At 40.1% G+C, this 23840-nt stretch overlaps 1 protein-coding gene across 2 annotated transcripts; it reads right to left on the bottom strand.

Moving 5' to 3' along the window:
* Positions 1-857: 857 nt before the first annotated feature.
* On the bottom strand, positions 858-23467 carry LOC139473623 (uncharacterized). Of its 2 annotated transcripts, XM_071256307.1 has the most exons (7): positions 23295-23467; positions 15883-15992; positions 12419-12475; positions 10517-10627; positions 9714-9881; positions 7145-7185; positions 4310-4399 (listed from the first exon to the last, which is right to left on the bottom strand). In XM_071256307.1, the coding sequence occupies exons 1-6, from the start codon at positions 23455-23457 to the stop codon at positions 7159-7161; spliced, it is 636 nt and encodes a 211-aa protein (XP_071112408.1). In that variant the 5' UTR covers positions 23458-23467; the 3' UTR covers positions 4310-4399; positions 7145-7158. The 2 variants fall into 2 exon arrangements, with proteins under 2 accessions (XP_071112401.1, XP_071112408.1); XM_071256300.1 differs by lacking the exon at positions 7145-7185 and having other exon boundaries at positions 858-4399.
* Positions 23468-23840: the final 373 nt, after the last annotated feature.

Genomic DNA, 23840 nt, shown 5'->3' with positions numbered 1-23840 from the left:
TGACCTGGAATTAGAGACCACATGTTACGTCGTCTATTGTTATTGGAGGTTCCAGATTGTTGATAGATTGCGGATTGCCGGGTTCAACTTTGCTTGATGAAGCCTAAGTCACCTCGGCTGAGCGACACAATCGGGCTCTCGGCTGATGTAACCTCTAAGGTGGGTTGTTACAATTTTTGTAATCACCTGTTTCTTCTCTGTGTTATTTTCACAAAACCAACATGCTTGTCTACGTTTGCTTTTCTGAAGACGTCCGTCCAGATTACTATGAACCTTTCCACTTGAACACGTTACTGCTGGTCTTGGTTTGGAAATTGTTCATAGTGGGAAACGTAAATCAAGTCATGCTTTTTGAAAAGTTAGGAACATTTCCGAAATAGGGGATAAATAAAAAGTTGTTTTTTTGGTTTTTTGTTATAAATGATCATAATCTGACAAGGTGCAATCGTATCTGAATGATTTAAAAACATACGGCCTCTACATTGTTGTAACTAAAGGCCAAGAACTAGTGTGGTCGCGAGAAACTTGTGTTTTGCTTTCGAAATTGACACAGTTCGGGATGAGTTTCAACACTGGGTAAGGGACGCATAATCAAGACTTGGATTCACTTATTAATATTTTTTTCAGATTGATCACATTATAGAGAATGAGTGAGTGAGTGAGTGAGTGAGTGGGTCGAGGTTAATGTCTCCCTGGAAATAGTTTAGCAATAAGCCAGCAATATCACATCAATGAACACCCAACAAGGAACCCATCTCCTCAGCGTGGTGAGCAAACACTGTTGGGCACATCAACCAACTGGACACCTTATATATGTCAGTCAAAAATACCAAAAAAAGATAACATAAAAGAGTAAATGATTGGTACACGAATCAATATTATTTTCGCAGCATCATGTATACCATCAAAACAAGCCTGTTCACACAAACCTTTGTGACGTGGAATACAAAACAAAAGCCACTGAAAAATCTAATGTGTTGTAACTTCACTTACAAACTTAGAAAAATTAAGTCAGTTGATCTCATATACAACTGAGTGCCAAAGCTATGACAGTTACGTGATTTCCGTGATTCTATGTCTGCTTGTCGTTTCCAGTTGCTGCAACCTCTATGGCACCGATAGTCATGTTTAATTTCAGAGAAATATGTTTGAAAACGACACTGCTAACCTTATTCTCACATCTCTAGCTTCACATAAATTGTCATACTACTAAAGTTTAATGCTGATTGAAAAACAATTGATAGCATTATAAATGACTATGTTATTAAACTAAATTATCATACATAAACGTGATTCAAGCATACAAAATAGCACACAACCCGTTTACCGGTCTCCCATTTTCTTGACAATAATTCCTGAACTACATTGGCTCATCAAGCAGTAACAAGTCAAGTGAAAACAACGCATACACATGATTGTTTCACTGGAAACCCTGAGTCTCTAAGAGACACATGTTTCTTCCAGACCAAACTTACGATTACAAACAAACGTGATACTTAAAAAACCAAGTGTAGCAGTAAAATCATCAACTAGTTTAAGAGAGGTAACTGAGATAATACTAGCTCGACTCTTCCCGACAATACGACCTCAGCCAACACTGGCAGGAATCCATATTGGAACGTTTTCGTCCACGTGACTATCACGAGGAATAACGCAGTCTTGCAGCCATAAACCTATATACAAATTCTAGTTGTTTTCATTTGATTTTATCTTCAAATCAAAGTGTACAAATAATGTCTGTTGAGCACAGAATGAGTAATCTAATGTGAACTATACACCTGTTGGGGATCTTGCATAACAAGGTTTATTGTAAATTCGTGCAAAATCCTTACTCTATTATTCCCCAATTATATGACGTTAGCGGAATAGACCAACCGTATCTGAGTGACTGGCATTTTGAGATCACATAACTGAAGAACGGATCTCCAAAGAAGTTTCATTATTTGATGTCAGGGTGGAGGGTGTGAAATGCTGTATTAGTTCTTTTAAGAATATAAATACTCAAAGCATGCAAAAAAGATCACCGACAAGGCATGAATGACATAATTGTCATGCATCTGCTATATTCCAAATCCAATCCCTGCTCAGGGCCAAATAAATTAATTAATGATTTTCATCTCTTACCAAAACACCCTATAAACACCATACTGTCTCCATATTTAGACCAGCACAGAGGTTAACATTCGGCCCAAGTCTGCAGGAAATGACTGTAAAAATTCCCAATTGGAATTAAAATCTCCAGTAACTCAGAATTTTAAAAAACATGAAGAGTAACAAGATTGTTTGTTTGTTGTTAATGACAGCGAGCCTGATCACCAGATCCAGTTAGTCGGCTTTTACGACAAGCATGGTTTGCTGAAGGCCGATTCTACCCCAGATCTTCTGGGTCTGTAGTACCAAAATTGAAAATTATCACAATTTTTTCCCAATTTGCCTGTTAAAGGGCAATTATTTTGAATCCTAAATACATCCCTATGAAAACCACCATACACATAGTTGGGTTGGGTTCAGCCAGTGATACCAGTGGTGGACAGCATGATAAAGGATTGACACTATCAAAGTATGATGACACACAGTCAGTGAGATCACAGGTTGTAATCACACTGTCCCAATACTTCTCTTCCAAGCATGAAATGCCCATGAGAGTCCTGATTTTCATGAACCATGACAGTCACATCACACATACAAATGCTGCATGTGCGGGACACAAACAAAAACATAAGTGTAAACAAACTACAACTAAATAATTGCATGTATACATGTGATGCAAACAATTAATAAGAACATTAGACAGATGTTGTTAAACATAAATAAAGATTACAAATGATCAAATGCCACAGTATATCACAAAGTGTGATAAACTTAAGTTAGATACATAACTACCATCTTCCCGTGGCAAAGGTTACTGGTATTAAGTAAACACTTTTGCCACTGGAAGATGCATAATTACATTTTTCAACATTTCTAAGAGAAATAATTTACAAATATAAAACAGTCCAACAAATTTTTTTTAAGTTATCAAAATTCATTTATACTCAGTACAAGAACATATAAACATTTTGCATTCTATGGCGGTGGAGATTTCCTTGTGTGTGGACATGCAGTGTTCTAAATTCAGCGTAAAACTAAAGCGGTATTGTCAGAACCTAAAGTTAACCGTTATTTAAGGTGTCCCACATTCACATGCTATAGCAGCAAACATTAAGGACCCAGGAACCCCCTAAAATATGAGCACTGATCTGTATCGCATAGCAGAAGGAAAAGTGACAGGAACTTTAGTTTAGTTTTGTATCTATATAAGGCAGTCACAGGTATCAATCTGTACTGTTTGTGTGATTGACGGATAAAACAACATGATATAAAAAATAACAATACTTACTTATTTCTATAACTTAAATAAGATTGGATATAGATAAACAGCATACATGAAACATCTCTTTTCAAATGTTTCCATTTCAATTAAATGTCATTGCTGAAAGTGCATTTTTCAAACTTGGAACTAAAACACAAGTTTGACAAAACTTAAAAAAAATATAATTTGTATCCCACTTGACAATGCTTCCCCCCAGTCTCTTTTTAGTGTAGAGTGTCCAATTCAATAGAAACTCAATCTCATCAAAATCAGATCTTAGTTCTCGCTACTGCTAAACAAAGATCTGAGGACACCCCATTACGGGTCACGTCAGACTTTGACGGGCCAATGGAATGACCAATCAGAAGGCAGCTTTCTCGTGCTTTATGGCACTAATTTCAAATTGGCGACTACACTTCAAACATATTTGGACAAATTCTCGATTACAAATTTGAAACCTGAACAAAAGAACATTCTGGAATGGCTTATAAGTGGTCTAGATTGTATGGATACAGTCGTTAAACCCGTAACTATCGTTCGGAGTTAAAGTTTTTGAGGCTGCATGATCAGAAATCACATTCCGACTGTCACTTTCATAATCTGGCAAGAGATGCTCTGATTGGTCGGATGAAAGGTTGTTCTGACGTGACCCCTAATGGGATGTCCTCAGATCTTTGTTTAGCGGTAGTGAGAACTGAGGTCTGATTTTAATGAGATTGATAGAAACTAAAGGTATGAATCTATTTTCTTAATGCTGAACATACATAAAACCGAACAGTTTTTCAAGTCCTATAGGAATATTTCATCCAGGGATGACTCTAACATGAAACAAACATATCACATGTAATAGCTATCAGTAAGGGCAGATAACTCTGCTCTCTCTTCATTGTGTATCTGTGTTCTGAATCATATCTTTGAGCACAGAACACATCAGTGGACAAGTAGACAGCAGAAGCCGGAGGACCGAGTGACGGGGATCTATATGGGTAGGCCTGCAGGCTGGCTTCCTCTTGCAGCCATTCTGGAATGTGTTTGCGACCACCCTTGCTGTGAACAAAAATAAAGACGTTATTTCCCTTGAGGTATGGCTATTTCCCCATTTGCAGTCTAACATCAAATAAATATGACAGACGAAATCACTAACTTATCTTATTTATTTCTCATAGCATAGTTATCTCCCTTTACGCAAAGTGCTGTGAGAGTGCTACACCATGACTATACATTGCGCGGAATATGTGAGAGAGTGAATGTTGGTTAACATGATAATGTGTGCAGTCTGCAATATCCTAGTTTCAACATGGCAGTATTGGTTGGTTTGGTTGGTTTGGTTGGTTTGTTGTTTAACGCCGCACTCAGCAATATTCCAGCTATATGACGGCGGTCTGTAAATAATCGAGTTTGGACCCGACAATATAGTGATTGATATCACGTGCTTTGATTCACGCAATTAGGATCAATGACATGCATCAACCAAGTCAGCGCGCCTGACCAACCGATCCGGTTAGTCGCCTCTTACGACAAGCAAACCGTAGTCGCCTTTTATAGCTAGCATGGGTTGCTGAAGACCTTTTCTACCCCGGATCTTCATGGGCGACTGAATTAATAACATACTGCCATATGACCCGTGAAGATCCGGGGTAGAATAGGTCTTCAGCAGCCCATGCTTGCCATGAAAGGCGACATTGCTTGTCATAATTAACAGGATTGAGTGGTCAGGCTCACTGACTTAGTTGATGCCTGGCATCGTATCCCAATTGCGTGGATCGATTGTTCATGATATTAATCACTGGACTGTCTGGTCAATTTACTTTCAGTGTCCTATTAAATATAACAGGAAATGGCTGTCTGGTTGGATTGAACACCTCTCATGATTCATGACACCATTTCTACATGGCTTAGTATTAAGCAGGTACTGTGTATATACAGAAAAGAATAAAAAAGTCCCTTGCTTTACCAGAGTTACTTCCCTTGAATTAAGTATGTTACCTTTAAAACCTCCGAAGGAAACCAAATGGTGTGAGGTGAGGTGAAATTGGGTTTAACGTCGCGTCCAAGATTATTGCACTTATATAGCGACGTGCATGCACGTGTATGTGTGTGTGTGGCTGCTTGTACTAGTCCGGACTGATGCCGATTTATAGTGCTAGCTCACTGAGATACCATGTCGCAGTTTAACACAAATACCCCACTCAGACACAGTATACTGACTCCGAGCCGACCAGTCCTTGTTTTAGCCCCTTAATGCCGAGCGCCAGACAGGGTAACAACAAGTACAATCTTTTAACGTCTTTTTGTATGACGCGGCCCGGGATCGAACCCTGGACCTTCCGCTCTCCGGGCGGACGCTCTACCACAAGACCACGGAGGCGGTCTGGAAACCAAATGGAGCAAGATTCCAAAGCATTTTAATAGTCATCCTGCTGGCAAAGTTAGAAGCTGGGTTAAGCGATAATTCTTTACACCTTAACTCTTTTGACAGCTGTATTTTCTGTGAACCATATCAAACTCATTTTAAATCACTTGTCACCAGGCAGATGGTCATTTATAAATGAAGTGGTCAGATAACACTCTACATCTTCATCCTGAACAAAGCTTTGTGCAGCAATAGCGATCACTAATGAGATTTTAATTAGATTGACGCTTCCAAGATTATTGCACTCATATAGCGAAATGAATGTGTGTGTGTGTGTCTGTGTGTGTGGCTGCTTCTACCAGTAGCCCACTGAGATAACATGCCAAGGTTTATCATGAATACACCACACAGACACAGTGTACTGACTCCGAGATGACCAGTCCTTGTTTTAGCCCCTTAATGCTGAGCAACAGACAGGGTAACGGCAAGTACCATCTTTTGACGTCTTTTGGTATGATGTGTCAGGGGATCGAACCCGGACCTTCCACTCTCTGGGAAGACTCTCTACCGTTTGACCACGCAGGAGGTCAGATGTCATCAAGGAATGTTGACGGTTTTATCAGATTATTCTTTACTATAGTAGCTTCCCTTTACCAGCCTTCATGTGAGTTCTAGTTTAGGGTTAGTGAGGGGAACGAAAACAAACATGCACCAACGATCTTACTGTGGATCGTCTATGGATCATAAAGCTGTGACATTGTTGATGCGTCGCTGATTGGTGTCAGTACTGATTCACATCAGATTCTAATTGAGACAAAAAAAGACGAAAGACCTGGGCTAGAATTGGTCTTCAGCAACTCATGTTGTTGGAAGAGGACATTAATGGGAGCAGGTGGTCAGGCTCGCTGATTTGGTTGATGCATGGCATCATATCCCATTTGCGTATATCGATGCTCATAACATCAATCATCAGATTGTCGGGTCCAGACTCGACTATACACAGACCGCTGTCACAAAGCTGGAGTATTGCTGAGTGCAGCACACCAATCATGAAAATATCCCCTCTCCCCGTTACTCGAGAGAAAAATGGAATATCCTCTATATATTGCGAAGTAATCAGGACTTTTGAAATAGCTTACTTGAAATAGCCATTAGTACACACACAATATCAGTGTTCGTTAAAACTACGTTCTGTTGCATATATACATAAACTATTATTCTTGTAATGTTACCACAATCACAATAATAATTATCACTATAACATAAGAACATAAGTGCAATGTGATAAGTATGATAATGTGTTTGCGTTGTGCATGTATTTGTTAAATATCCTCCGTAACAAAAGCTACTAGTATGGCTAAAGCGTTTTATATCCAATGGCCACAGTAAGGAAAATGCTAAACTGTGTTATAAGCACTGTCATAAAAAATGCTACTTACTAAAAAACTTTCTATCAATGTTGATACTGTGTTGGTAGTAACTGTAAAATAAACAGCCTTTTTATGACATTCTAGACTGATAATTATCTACAGTCATACAACATAACATTTGCAAATTAGGCAAGTTAGGTAAAGCAAACTTTGAGAGGGACCAGTGCGAATAGTGCATATAAAACATATAGAAAATGTGACACTTTAAAATATTAATCTGTTTAGGCATATTGTTGTTTATCTCACTCAGCATGCTCAGTTATGTGTTAATAATACAGACATAAAATATCAAAAGTTAATCACTAAAGTCATTTTGCTGTGACATTCACACACGGGGAAAAACAAAGTGCTCATTCACGAAAGTAATCACCATTTGCTGCTGTCTATTTATCCATGTACAGTGCTGACTCTATCCTGGACATACGTACACCTAACACTAACACTAACAATAACACTAACACTAACAGTACACTAAGTGTGGGTGAGCTGGGGATGAATTGGGACTGGACCAGCGAATTGGATTGAGTGATGGGAGCTGAGCAATGGTTGAGTGATTGAGCACACTGAGAGGGTGTGGAGTCACCGGGTGGGTAGATGGGTAGTGTTTGGATGGGTGGTGTTTGGCTGGGTGGTGTTTGGATGGCGGGTCTTTGGATGTGTATGTGCTGCCTTAGAAATGTGTCTGTCTTGAAATAAGTCCGAGGACAAGTGTAAACCTCATGTCGCTCGTCCTCAGAGTGTATACCTAGTCCTGCACGAACAAGACAAACATGCTTACTTTGTTTTCTCTCCGTTTTATTCACTTCCAATTTGTAGAACAATTTAAACATTGAGAACTGGTTCAGAATTAAAGATATCATCATCAGTTTTTTACACAATGTACAGCAATGGAATTTAACCAAGAATATCTGCTAGCTCAAATAGTGATAACATAGAGCAATATCCATCAAAATGTTGGAAATTCAACTAGCCCTTAGCATGCTTAGGATACCTTTAACATTAACAAACCTGCCCCACCCCCCAACCCCATCCCTGAATTACAGTAGTCTTGAGCTAGTAGACTAGCATGAATTTTAAAGACTGTGTGTGTGACAGTGGGTTTTTTGTAGAGGTGTCGTGCCAAGTAAAGGATAGTTGCAGGGCATGAAATATACACACAATGCATTTACTGTATGCACACAATCAACATGGGTTATGTTGGGATATATATATACATGAAAGCATTTCAGAAAAAAGCAAAATCTATATAAAATACATTCAACAGTAACCACAGAAACAGAGGTCATCATATATACGACACAAGCAGGGTGTGAGTTTTTCTCTTTTCAGGTGAGGTGAAATTGTCCTATGCTAGCTCACTAAGATACCATGCCACAGTTAAACTTGAATACCCCACTCAGACACAGTATACTGACTCCGAGCCGACCAGTCCTTGTTTTAGCCCCTTAATGCCGAGCGCCAGACAGGGTAACAACAAGTACCATCTTTTAACATCTTTTGGTATGACGCGGTCGGGGATCGGGCGGACGCTCTACCACTAGACCATGGAGGCGGTCCCAGACATTCATAACATTTTCAGAATAGGAAATAGAGCATATTGTTTTATGTGAACATTTTTCTGTTAATGGTTCGATGATAGAAAATATCAGAACATTGACATAGACATAATAAACCATATGATAAAACAGCAGCACTTCACAGAACTTGAAAGTCCACAACTGATGAACAAGCTTTGACATGATTGAGTCCGGTTTTTTTTAATAAGGATTAGCTGATCAACAGTGCCCCGTGAAACAGTTACTGATGTGCCCCATGGATGGTTTGCTGAAATGCACCGTAGATGGTGTGTTGCTGTGCCCCTGTAGATGTTGTGTTGCTGTGCCCCGTAGATGATGTGTTGCTGTGCCCCCTAGATGTCGGGTTGCTGTGCCCCGTAGATGGTGTGTTGCTGTGCCCAGTAGATGGTGTGTTGCTGTGCCCCGTAGATTATGTGTTGCTGTGCCCCCTAGATGGTGTGTTGCTGTGCCCCCTAGATGGTGTGTTGCTGTGCCCCCTAGATGGTGTGTTGCTGTGCCCTGTAGATGGTGTGTTGCTGTGCCCCGTAGATGTTGTGTTGCTGTGCCCCCTAGATGGTGTGTTGCTGTGCCCCGTAGATGGTGCGTTGCTGTGCCCTGTAGATGGTGTGTTGCTGTGCCCCCTATATGGTGTGTTGCTGTGCCCCGTAGATGTTGTGTTGCTGTGCCCCGTAGATGGTGCGTTGCTGTGCCCTGTAGATGGTGTGTTGCTGTGCCCCCTAGATGATGTGTTGCTGTGCCCCCTAGATGGTGTGTTGCTGTGCCCTGTAGATGTTGTGTTGCTGTGCCCCCTAGATGTTGTGTTGCTGTGCCCCGTAGATGATGTGTTGCTGTGCCCCCTAGATGGTGTGTTGCTGTGCCCCCTAGATGGTGTGTTGCTGTGCCCTGTAGATGTTGTGTTGCTGTGCCCCCTAGATGGTGTGTTGCTGTGCCCCGTAGATGGTGTGTTGCTGTGCCCCGTGCAAGGGGTCTTGATGAGCCCTGTGGAAGAAGTGTTGACGTACCCGCCTGTTGAAGCAGCAACATAGACACTCCAGCCACTTCTTGCTGAGCTGCATCTCGCCACAAAACACAAGGTCATAGTACTTGACAAACGCTGACGTGACAAACAACAGACCCAGCACTGTGCTAATTGTCATGAAGATGTGGACTTCATGGATGTGAGTATTTGGCTGAAACAGAATGAAAGTTGTCAAGCAGATGTGGACCTCATAGAAGGGGTATTTGGCTGAAACATTGAAAGTTGTCAAGAAGATGTGGGCTTCATGGATGTGAGTATTTGGCTGAAACAATGAAAGTTGTCAAGAAGATGTCGGCCTCATGGAAGGGGTATTTGGCTGAAACAATGAAAGTTGTCAAGAAGATGTGGACCTCATGGAAGAGGTATTTGGCTGAAACAATGAAAGTTGTCAAGAAGATGTGGACCTCATGGAAGGGATATTTGGCTGAAACAATGAAAGTTGTCAAGAAGATGTGGACCTCATGGAAGGGATATTTGGCTGAAACAATGAAAGTTGTCAAGAAGATGTGGGCCTCATGGAAGGGATATTTGGCTAAAAAAGATAAAAACTTGCAATTCAGTGAAACACCACCAACCAAAGTCCAATATCAAAAAGGACCATGTAATTACAAGCATAGGTAAACATAAAAGGACTAAATCTTTCATTAATCGAAGGGAGATCACTCTGTATTATTTTAATTTGTTTTCTTCTTTTGGCAGTGTTTGGACTTGATGATTTACTATAATAGTACATTTGCCCGTCTCCATGTAGGAGTGTTGCTCTGGATGAAGTGGCTGAGTACTCACTGGGTAGTTGGACTTGACTGTCCAGCCCAGCCCGTAGGCTGTTATGAGGAAGATGGTCAAAGCCACGTAGAAGGCTAGTGTCAGCATGGTCAGGTTGTAGAAGCGGTACACCTGGCAGCAGAGAAACATACAAACTACCGTATACGACGTAATAAGCGCCCAGGGCGTTCTCAAAAATAGAAATAGGGGGCTCTTATTAGAATATTATTTTGGTGGCAAAAAACAGAGTTGAAAGATAAATTTCGTGGCTTTTGCTGACGGCCTGAAGTGTTTATATACGACTGATATATTTTTCCTGAATTTAATTGCCCATAATTAAGGGTGTATATACCACACGCGTGCGTATAATACACGAATAAATATGTCTTGTGTACATTGATCAATCAGAAGGGGTGCTAATTGGGATTGTTCACTTGCCAATATATTAGCAAATATCGCCTGTGGGCGCTTATTAGAGCAGGGCGCGTATTACGTCGAATATGGTATATTGAGTATTAAGCTGTTCACAGTAATACCTACAACTCAGATAATGCAAGTTCTATGGCATAATTTAATCTAGAATTGATATTTTCTTATATTTGGTTTACAGATTTGACTGATTGGTTCCAAACACTACAATCAGAAAATTTACTAAACAGACACATTTTTCCGCTGCAAACTAGTTATATCAGAAGTGTTATTGTGAGGAAGAACAGCTGAAATACCACTGTAATATGTGTCTGTAACCTGTAGCGTGCTTATATATTTCTGTGTAGTAGAGGACACCATAACAGGCTTCAAACATTGTACCCATGTCGGGAATCAAACCCGGGTCTTCGGCGTGATGAGCAAACGCTTTAACCATTAGGCTACCTGACCGCCCCGATTCTTGAAGAAGGGTCACTTATCAGTTTGAAGGTAACCAATAGACTGTACCCGAGATAATAAATATAGACTGAAAACCCAAATATATCTAGAAAACCCAAATATACCTAGAAAACCCAAATATACCCAGAAAACCCAAATATACCTAGAAAAATACCTAGAAAAAAGGGAATGATAACAGGTCCATAAAAATCAGTGGTTCAAAAAGTATCTCGTGCCCTGAAAATAAGACATTTTATTAAAATTTTCTCAAGAGCCCCTTCTACAAAATGTATGATGTCCTTATGCAACAGACTGACTGTCAAATGAACTACTTTCATAATAAATTTTGATACTAAAACTTCATGCATTGATGCACCAATAAACTATGTTCTAACACTCCCAATAATTCAGAGAGATATTTCCTGCTGTTTGGGTGTACCTGTACACACACATTGCTTTAAACCATTTACCACCATATGATAATTTGGGTCGTTCGTCTTGGCTTTGTGTCCATACATGGTTTCTAAAGTTAATTTGTTTGGTTAGTTAGGTTTTAAATATCACCTTATCTACAATGACACATTTCCACACTTCAGACAAGAAGGCTTGCATGATAAATAATACAATGTTTACTCCCATATGACACTGAACCTACAGAAGCACACTCGGCTAATTACATCAACTCACATATTCACCTTTTGAGGCTTTCATTTTCAAATTCATATTCAACTGGGTTAGGCATTAATTTATATGTTCGCAAGTCCACATGACTGATCTGCTGTGTTGACATCACCTAATAAAAGTGGCAGTCGTCAAGGAAATTTTACAAGTTCCAATGGGTGAACTTATGTTAACCTGGTAGTTTCATAACCTGTTGATCAATTACGTTGTTCAGGTTTATGAATAAAAGATAAATTTCCTTTCTCTTGTCTGTGATTTTTTCTTCATAACTGGATAACATTTCCTGTTTGCCCAAATCAGGGAAATATTTGTTTTGAAATTCTTCCCACTACACACACAGTGACGTTGAATATTCAAGTTCAAAGTAGCCCTTACTGTTGAAGCTCGTTTGCTGATGGACGCTCGTATTGCTGTGCTTCCTGTTAATATCATCTGAAACAACCACGAACAAACATCAGTGAACTAAACACTAAATCATGTATACATAGTACAGTATAGTATAGTAAAGTTACTTTCATCAACATGATCAGCTTTGCAATTATCATACATGTCCATCTTCTAGAGGCAAGGGAGTTAACTGATTGTAAAAGTCCAGTTTCCACCCTTGCCGAATTAGGCTGGAATTTCTGGGCTGTTCTGAGTTATGTCCCTTCTATGCCTCTACTATTGACCAATCAGATTCCACCTCTCATATCAATGGTGGTGCCCAGTGAAGACGATTTGATCGATGATCAAGGTCTAAATAGTAAAAAATACAGTACTTACTTCGCAAAGTGCATCAAATCACATGAGCACCTTGATTAAAACATGAAAAGATTTGGAAAATATCTGTTGACGACATGTTGACACAATGAAAGTACACATGCTTTGCAAATCCTGCTATTGGCTGAAATCTGCACAGCAGTTTATGAACCATTTGTCGATTTCATTACGTGAATTAGATTGGACTATGCATAGACTCGTTATTCGAGCCAAAAAATAACATAAATCCAGTCTAGTTTGGCAAGGGTGGAAACTGAACTTTTATAGTCAGTTAACTCCATTGCCTCGGGAAGATGTACATGTCAAGTATGTTGCAGCACTGGCAGATGTTTGGTACATATCCCATGGGAGGGATGAACTGGTAGGTAGGACACACTTCCAGGAACTAACACCTCCACTATCAGGTTCATTATGACCACAGCTGATAGCTAGAATGTGTTTTACTAATAAAAGCAAATGTCTCCCCCCCCCCCACATTTTTGATGTATTACCTGAACTTGTTACAAAAAAAGGGTTTGCAAATCTGAATATAACAATAGCAATAAAATACTAGGAGAGATTCTGATTAATGCATTAGCATTTCAGTTGATGCCACGTTGACTCTTAATGGGAGATGAGACTATTGAACTTACAACAGCTGTTTGGATGATAGATTGTAATGTGCAAGTAGATGTACCAGCATGAACAATCAGCAGCCTTGTGCTTAGTGGAAAGCCAGTGAGTGAGTGAGTTTGGTTTAACAGTATTACAGTTATATCACGGCGTGTCAGCTAAATGTGGGATGAAAGCCCCAAGTGATGTAGGTCTCAGACGTTTACCACTTCGGTCAAACCCACGAGCATGGGTGTGGTGCTGACAAACCTAGAAACATAATCGGGGCGAACCAGGATTCAAACCCACAATCATAGGTTTCTGGCGTGCCCAAGGGACGCAACTCTGTACAGCGAATCTTGGCACATTAGGCAACTGTGCCACCCGAGCCCCCCCTAGTAGAAAGACTCTTAAGACTCCTAAATGTTACTTGGAAATTCATTTGATCTTATTAACTTGCCATATTTGAGACCTGTGATCATGGTAAAGGAGTGAGTGGAAAGTAAATCCCAGTAGAGAGAATAAAACATCCTCAATTACTCAGTGTATTGTATGTCCTTTGTATAACAACCAACCCCTTGGACCCATCCACCACCATTACTGAGCACAGAATTTCACTTGCTTACAAGCTTGAATAGAGAACCAATCAAAATGCCTCTTCTGAAAGTTTTGTTTGTTTGTTTGTTGTTTAACGCCACACTCAGCAACATTCAAGCTATATGACGGAGGTCTGTAAATAAACGAGTCTGGACCAGACAATCCTATGATTGACATCATGAGAATCATTCCACACAATTGGGATCGATGACATGCATCAACAAAGTCAGCCAGCCTGACCACCCTATCCCGTGAGTTGCCTCTTACAATAACCATAGTCGCTTTTTACGGGAAGCATGGGTTGCTGAAGACCTATTCTACCCTGGATCTTCACAGGTCCTTCTGAAAGTGAATTCTGCATACATCTGCATGCAGCCACGTTCCAGCAAGTCTTTAAACGAATCTCAAAACTTAGAACAAATTTACCCGGATAATGTGTTTTCTGGGATATACTACCGGTAAGTTGGGGGGGGGGGGGGGAGGGGGACAGAAGAGTACAACAACAAAAATGTCTAATTGTATTTGTGAAGGAACGCAAAAGTCAAGATGAGTACTGGTAATATCAATGCTTGTTTAAATTGAACAGTGTAATTTGCCTGGATGTCTATATTTAGCTCGTGGCATTCAAACAGGCCACAAAACAAAGCTGAGGTAGCTAAATGGGTCTAGGGTATGTGTCATAATAGAATTAAGGCATGATACAGCAGGAAACGGAGGATGATAGACAAGGTGAAGCATGCCAACCTCTTGGTGATACCAGAATACCTGAACATAGTTTACTACAGTTGATGTAATGTGGATGAGATCCCTATGAGACAGTTAATGGGATACCATTTTAGGAGAGTCTGGGATGCGGAGAAGTGAGTGAACTATGTTCGGGTATTGTTAAATTCAGCATGTTCGGGATACCACTATTGTAGTAACACCGAGAGGTTTTCATGATCATTTGTTTCATCTTGTCTATCATACTCAATTTTACACTTAATCATTCAGTAAGATATATCCGGGACAAATTCACAACAATAGCTTCGTTCTGATTCCGGCCCGTGTTGCTAAATACAGATGTCCAATCAAATTTCCGTGTTGGTTTCAGTGAAACATGCACCAATATCACTCCTGTATTCGCCTTGCTTTGTCACATCCTGTCTCAGATACAACTAGCAATGCTAACAGCATGAGGACTTCCCTTACCCCCTCTTGATCATGTTAATAAACAGGATCTTCTTTTCCAGTTAAGATGTATCACGGGCTCGCTTGTACAAGGCCAAACTCTTCTTCAGAAGTGTCTTTTGATTGGTTGTTAATTTCTCATAAGTGAGAAAATTCTGTGCTAAATTATTGATAAGTTGGTTGGTTGGTTGGTTGGTTGTTTAACGCCACACTCAGCAATATTCCAACTATATGACGGCGGTCTGTAAATAATCAAGTGTGGATCAGACAATCCAGTGATTAATATCATGAGCATTGATCCACGAAATTGGGATCGATGACATGCATCAACCAAGTCAGCGAGCCTGACCACCCAATCCCGTTAGTCGCCTTTTACGACAAGCATAGTCACCTTTTACGGCAAGCATGGGTTGCTGAAGACCTATCCAACCCCAAATCTTCACAGGTCAATTAGTGATAAGAGAGATGAGACTGTGACATAACTTTTGAAATGAAGCTTTAGTGGTGAATGGATCCATCAACCAAATCACTAAGCCTGACCACCCGATGCACTTCAGCACCTCTTATGACATGGAGATCTATCCCAGAATCCCACAGGGCCATAATACACTGGATAACGGAGGCTGCTTGTGTAGACCATTGAGACTTGTTTATTCATATCCATCCAACATTATTCGGAATCCTTATCCCATACTTACTTTGAATATGTTACAGCTTACCATTATTCCTGCTAGAATGCCTGCACCATAGCAGTTGGTTTTATTCAAGTGAATTACATTGGTATCTTGGATGTTGTCCGTCAATGGCACTATAAACACCTCCATTGCCCCTGCAAGAGAAGAAACATATGCTATTATTTTCACATTCATTGCAAATAACAGACTTGAACTAGACATATATACGTGGTGATATACAGCACACTCACTGAAACTTTTGACACTAAATTTAAGATATGTACAACATGTACATTCAGGGATGGAACTTTGCAGTAGCACGCCAGGCTGTGTCAGTTTAAGTGAGTGAGTGAGTGAGTGAGTATGGTTTTACGGCGCTTTTAGCAATATTCCAGCAATATCACAGCGGGGGACACCAGAAAATGGGCTTGACACATTGTACCCATGTCGGGAATGGAACCCGGGTCTTCGGCGTGACGAGCGAACGCTTTAACCACTAGGCTACTCGACCGCCCCGTGTCAGTTTAAGCTAATGTCCAAGGCATCTTAACTGCCATGGCCCCGTTCCACAATACGATCTCAGAGCTACGATTGTTGTATGTCTATTTGAAAGTATAGGAGCTATGATTGTCTTTGGGCTAAGATCGCTTCGTGGAACAAGACCCAGCATAATTTCAGGTGTTTTTATGAGGGTTCTTATATGTAATCACGACTTGGGCAAGTAAATGCTTCAGGTGGAGCAGCATCCTGACGTTGGCCTGAAAATAATTGTGTCTTGACAAGACAAGTGATTGATAGTGTGAGCAATGTCCCACACCGTTGTGGTTACTGGAATTATGACATGCATCAACCAAGTCACCGAGCCTGACCACGAGATCCTTTTGAGTGCCTGTTATGGCCAGGATAGGTTGCTGTGGACCTATTCTTAACTGGAATCTCTATTGGTGACATGTAAGGTAAGAGTACAGTTGCACTGAATGTGTTATGGCCTTGAATTGCCGGAGAGTATTTGTATGAAAGCACGCTGTAGCTTGTGTACTCATTAACACCAGACACATCACACCCAGAGTGATGTGCTTGTGATACAGGCTTATCAGAAGCTGCCAGTACACATGTCCAACAGGTTAATAGTGATAAGTGAAGACTTTGTCAACTGAGCATGTCCATTGTTAGTGGTGAACACGGGACAGGGGTCACTGTGACACTGTATGTGTCCCCTATACTGCCAGTATACAGGGGTCACTGTGACACTGTATGTGTCCACTATACTGACGGTATACAGGGGTCACTGTGACACTGTATGTGTCCACTATACTGCCGGTATACAGGGGTCACTGTGACACTGTATGTGTCCCCTATACTGCCGGTATACAGGGGTCACTGTGACACTGCATGTGTCCACTATACTGCCAGTATACAGGGGTCACCTTTGACACTGTATGTGTCCCCTATACTGCCGGTATACAGGGGTCACTGTGACACTGCATGTGTCCACTATACTGCCGGTATACAGGGGTCACTGTGACACTGTATGTGTCCACTATACTGCTGGTATACAGGGGTCACTGTGACACTGTATGTGTCCACTATACTGCCGGTATACAGGGGTCACTGTGACACTGTATGTGTCCACTATACTGCCGGTATACAGGGGTCACTGTGACACTGTATGTGTCCCCTATACTGCCGGTATACAGGGGTCACTGTGACACTGTATGTGTCCACTATACTGCCGGTATACAGGGGTCACTGTGACACTGTATGTGTCCACTATACTGCCGGTATACAGGGGTCACTGTGACACTGTATGTGTCCACTATACTGCCGGTATACAGGGGTCACTGTGACACTGTATTTGTCCACTATACTGCCAGTATACAGGGGTCACCTTTGACACTGTATGTGTCCCCTATACTGCCGGTATACAGAGGTCACTGTGACACTGCATGTGTCCACTATACTGCCGGTATACAGGGGTCACTGTGACACTGTATGTGTCCACTATACTGCCGGTATACAGGGGTCACTGTGACACTGTATTTGTCCACTATACTGCCGGTATACAGGGGTCACTGTGACACTGTATGTGTCCACTATACTGCCGGTATACAGGGGTCACTGTGACACTGTATGTGTCCCCTATACTGCCGGTATACAGGGGTCACTGTGACACTGTATTTGTCCACTATACTGCCGGTATACAGGGGTCACTGTGACACTGCATGCATCCACTAGCAACTGTACCTTATTTCAGGTTTCAAGTTTCACCTACTTAGTATGACACCCACTGGGGTCATGTGCATGCCTCTTGATGGTGACTGGACTGGCATATCATCACACCATGACCTGTGCTTGGCTAGTATATACACTTAATCATTTCCGTTTCACTTGGGCTGATGATGGCACACTACATCAGTGTCAGCCCATTGGACAGGGAGCAGTATCAGTTGTCCTACATCATGCGTATATAGTGATGAATATTGCTTGTAGAAATTGTATTGTAGAATTTATGGTCATATTCTTGAGATTAATAGTCACATAAATATCTAATATATCGCTGTCTATATATTAAGCATGTTAAGCATGATAAACCCCTACCCGCCCTCGAGAGCCCCCTAATTCTATGTACGAAAAACTTGCCTTATACACAGCGATATACGGTAACTTAAGCATGTTCAGCCATGGCTATGTTTTCTTTATAACATTTCTAGGATACGCACCTTGCATTGTTTTCTGTTTTCTTATGACCTTTTTCATAAAATCAGATCAAATATTCTGCTACCATAGCAGGTCACATCGTGTGAACTTTCTAGTCAACTAATCGGCATTGAGGATTCAGAATCCATGGTACATTTGAGCAAAGCATTCAGACAAGCATATCTGATCTGTATTCTGTATCATGAAAACAAATATAATTGGGAATATTTTGAATGCAAAATTATACAGCTGTGCTATTATTATATTGTTGTGGATATTAAATAAATGCTGTTGGGTTTTTAATAAATCCAGAGTTCCATATGTCATGGTAACTACAAATATGTATAGAATAATTTTACCTATACCATGTATATACCAGGATATACATGATCTACTGCATGTCATAGCAAGACAGCTTCCCCATGAATACACACGCACTGGACAGCAATTTAATCATCCTCCATTACCCAGTACATAATATCTTCTGCCACCATAGCTTTAATTTGTGCTCAATTTTGAAAGAAATAATCTGTCCAATCAAATAATTCTATGTGCAAAAAAGATTCTGTGCAAAGTTAGTGATAGGATAGATAGTGATGTCACTTCCGAAAACAATCTCTGCTGGCAAATTAGTCCAGAGTTCTGATCGTAATGAAACAGAGATATTATGGCCACAAGTCAACAGATACTTGAAGATACAGTTTCACAAGTGTTATGACAAACTGTTCATAAAGTTACAACAGAATACGAACGGTTGGTTGGTTGGTTTGTTGTTTAACGCCGCACTCAACCATATTCCAGCTATATGACGGCGGTCTGTAAATAATCGAGTCTGGACCAGACAATCCAGTGATTGACATCATGAGAATCGATTTACATGTATCAACCAAGTCATCGAGCCTGACCACCTTATCCTGTTAGTCGCCTTTTACGACAAGCATAGTCAACTTTTACGGCAAGCATGGGTTGCTGAAGACCTATTCTACCCTGGAATCTTCACAGGTCGAATACGAATGGATATCATGGATATCTGGATGATATTATTCATAAAAGTGACACCCTAAATATGATAAATATTCCCCTTCCTCATGTTCAGTGTGACATTGATCTGCAAATTACATCACACTGACTGAACCCTGGCTGACTTGCTGTACAGTGGACAAATTCAGTTGAAGTCAACACTGATAACCACTGATAACTGACATGCTTGTTTTATGAACATATCGTTATCATAACTGCAGCATCTGCAGTCCTATGTCACAATTAGCATCATAACTCACACATTTCAACATGGCATCAAAGTAACCCTGTTCCTATAATGCTTCTCAATACTGGATGTTTTAGATTATTCTATAATTATATCACTCAATTCAATAACGGATTGCCAAAAATTAGTTAATTTTCACAACCTTGTCAATGAATCTTGTAGTTGCTTCTCATACTTCTATATGTTCAATAGACCTGTGAAGATCCAGGGTAGAATAGGTCTTCAGCAACCCATGCTTGTCGTAAAAGGTGACTATGCTTGTCATAAGCATGATAAGAGGCGACTAGAGGGATCGGGTGGTCAGGCTCGCTGACTTGGTTGATACATGTCATCATATTATAATTTCGTAGTTGGATGCTCATGATGTCAATCAATGTATTGTCTGGTCTTGACTCAATTATTTACAGACCGCCGACATAGAGATGGAATATTGCTGAGTATGGCGTTAAACAATAAAGAAACAAACAAACGAACATATTCAATATAAGATAAAAGAGTTATGTAAGATGATATAATAAGATTCCTGGTATGAAGTCACAGAATAACTAGTGGTTACATTAGTTGCAAAATGGAAGCAGCTCTTTTGTGAATGTCTCAAACACGTACAGTACCATGACCTACATCAGTGGAAAACAGTTTGATGCTGCTATGTAATACCGTATTTTCTTGAGTATAGTGCTCACTTTTTTTCCAAAAAAAACAGCTGTGTAGAAGGGGGTGCGCATTATACACGAAATAATGAGTTTTGATGTTTTTTTCCCCATGGAAAGATATTACCGTGAGCATGTAACACCGGAAATACCAAGTCAACAAATCCATACTGAAGTACGCAAAATCATCATGTAATTACACTGTCTGGCAATAAAAATTTTTTTTGTATATCTGGACTTATGTTTGTAACTTATTTCATTAATTTTATTCAAAATTCCTTTCAATAATGTTTTAATTAATTTCGGCGTTATCGTGTGTGAAGCAATCTTCCCATCGCACAACTCACCATTATTAACAGCAACCACGGTCAGATAACCGCTATTGAAGCCTCGAAACAAACTTAAGTTGACAGAGAATGGATACATATATCATAAATGCCATACTTTGACTCGTTAAAAGTCATATTTGTTATAGTTTGACGATTCTATGTCAACACATAGTTCTCGCGATCATGTGCGCAGGAGCCTTGAAGGTGACTGGTCAGACTGGTTCCATGTGAAATATATTAACTGGCAATAGCGATCAGCTGCTTCGCTTAGGGTTAATATTATTCAGGCAATGAAAGTGAAGGGACGTGTTGTGATATACAAAGTGGTTCTCAGCGGTAGCCATTTGTTAAAAAAATCCTTCCATGTAAGAAGTCAAAGAACACCTGCTTCATTCATATTACTTATAGTCATAGTTAGTCTGTCATGCCATGACAGGTGAACTGGAGTAATATGAAAGAATGGGTGTTCTTTACCTTCTCTAGAGTAGTATACATGATACCATCTTCCCCAGGCAAGGGAGTTAACGGACTGTAAAAGACCATTTTCCACCCTTGCCAAACTAGGCTGAAATTCTGGGCTTGGTCGTATCGCCACCAGTGGCTATAACGAGTTATGTCCCTTCAATGTCCCTTCAATGTCCCACCTATTGACCAATCAAATTCCATCTCTCATATCATTTCCATTTGCTTCAAACCAAATGGTAGTGCCTAGTCAGGATGATATGATCGATGAACATGATCTGTATTGTAACAAAACGTGTCTTACCTCGCGAAGTGCATGAAATCACGTTAGCATCTTGATTTAAAGCATGAAAAGATTTGGAAAATATGTGTCATCGCCCGGTTGATGGTACACATCCTTTACAAATCCTGCAGTCGACCTAAATCTGCACGTTGAAATCCAATTGGTTTACGAACGGGATGTTGATTTCGTTACGAGATTTTGATTTGACTATGTATATACTTGTTAGTCCAGCCAGAATATAACTCCATAATTCCAGCCTTGTTCGGCAAGTGTGGCAACTGTACTTCAGTTAACTCCCTTGCCTCGGGAAGATGACATAATACTATCTGAAATGAGCTGTTTTCTTAAAAAAAATAAAACGGATGTTAAATTATGTACATGAATAGTCTATGTAGAAACAGTATGATAATATTATTGTTAAACTTCTTATGTAGTTACGAGTCATAGAGAAATGATTTTGATGAATTCGAAATTTGAGATAAAAATCACTAGACATGTTTATTTACCGTTTAAATAGTATTTATTGTTCTGCTAGGCATTGTTTTATATCCAGGGATTAAGATTACCTAAGTATTTTCTCGTAAACTTAGCCGGACACAGCAATCAGCTGAACACACGTTTTCTTGGAATCGACCGGTGATTCAGTCAAGACACACCCAATGATATAACTTTATAGGATTTTTAATGCAAGGATCGGCAACAATTGTATCTGAAACTATTTTTTTTATCAGGAATACTATATTCCATTATTTTCTTAATTATATGCAGCCTTTACTAAACATATTTAAAATAATAATAACCCTAAGCGAAGCAGATGATAGCTATTCCCGGGTATTATTTTTTACATGGAACCAGTCTGACCAGTCACCGTCAAGGCTCACGCACACGTGATCGCGAGAATTTCACGTTGACATAGAATCGTCAAACAAAAACAAATATGACTTTTAACGAGTCAAAGTATGTCATTTATGATATATGTATCCATTCTCTGTCAACTCAAGTTTGTTTAAAGGTGTCAATAGCGGTAATCTGACCGTGGTTGCTGTTAATAATGGTGAGTTGAGCGATCTTCCGATCGCTTCACACACGATTTCGCCGAGATTAATAAAAACAATATTATGAGGAATTTTGTCATTAGTTGCATAATTGAAGGGAAGTAACTCTTCCAGTAAGAAGCTGGTTTCAGTTATACGGAAATTCATTTATACGAACGAATTGTGAAATGACGCAAGTGTCCGTATAAACGAGGCACGACTGTACATCTCTCTGTCCATCACAACATAAGGTGAATATGACTAAAAATATGGCAATCAGCCATGGAGAAATTGACATACTGTTGCAAGAAAGGTCAATACGTTTTTTAAACCAGTTGACATGCTTGATCGGCCTTTATTAACCAACACTTAGACATACACATTGGTCAGCTATGCATGATATCAAACGCGAGTAAATCCATTAATTTTAATTAACAAGACGTTCAGATGCTTACGCTTCAAGATAAGACTCTGCAGATGCATCCTCAAAACATTTAAACAAATTATAATACAATATCTTTTCATGCAAGCACAAAATTTAACTTTATAACAGTATCTGGAAATGTATTTTCAAGACCAAATGATGAAGATAATGATTGATGAAACTGTATCAATCGATTCATGATGCCCAATTATCAAACTCTCTTCAAGATCGGGTGGAAATATTTTGGGTACTGTGAGTATGATTTCAATCTGTTAAATTTTATTTACAGTGTCTAACATGTCAAAGCTTACCTAAGAAAGCTGTAACAAATCCACTGATGATTTCCACAATTCCAATAACTTTAGGCCATCTTCTCTCTGGCCCAGTAGGATTTCTCTCCCTCTGGTAGTAGAGATCGGGTCGCAGTTCCTCCGTCGTGATCTCGTCAATCTGCCTCTCATACTGGACATTCATCTTGGCAGCTTACAAAAGTGCAATTAGACAACAAGTATCTAATTATATGAACATGATGAATGGTCAAACCCATGTACTGGCACTCCTCTGCACCACACAGACAAGTTCCACATTTCTTAGCCTGGGAGGATTGAGTGAGGTGGGTTCAATAGCTCTTTGAGTTAATGAGTTGGGTTTAACGCCGCTTTTAACAGTATTACAGTTATATCACGGCGTGTCAGCTTAATGTGGGAGGAAAGCCCCAAGTGATGCAGGTCTCAGACGTTTACCACTTTGTTGAAACCCACAAGCACGGGTATGGTACTGACAAACCTAGAAACATAATGGGGGCGAACCGGGATTCGAACCCACAATTGTAGGTTTCTGGCATGCCCAAGGGACGC

This window comes from Haliotis cracherodii, unplaced genomic scaffold, assembly GCF_022045235.1.
Source record: "Haliotis cracherodii isolate W230 unplaced genomic scaffold, xgHalCrac1.p SCAF_1, whole genome shotgun sequence".
In the NCBI taxonomy this organism is placed as follows: Eukaryota; Metazoa; Mollusca; class Gastropoda; order Lepetellida; family Haliotidae; genus Haliotis; species Haliotis cracherodii.
This window is presented reverse-complemented; position numbering and strand designations above follow the sequence as displayed.

Coding starts and splice junctions, on each gene's coding strand:
- LOC139473623 (XM_071256300.1), bottom strand. CDS start 23,457: ATGAATGTCCAGTATGAGAGGCAGATTGACGAGATCACGACGGAGGAA. Junction 15,993..23,294: donor ATTTGTTACAGCTTTCTTAG/GTAAGCTTTGAC, acceptor CTTCTCTTGCAG/GGGCAATGGAGGTGTTTATA. Junction 12,476..15,882: donor GCATTCTAGCAGGAATAATG/GTAAGCTGTAAC, acceptor TGGTTGTTTCAG/ATGATATTAACAGGAAGCAC.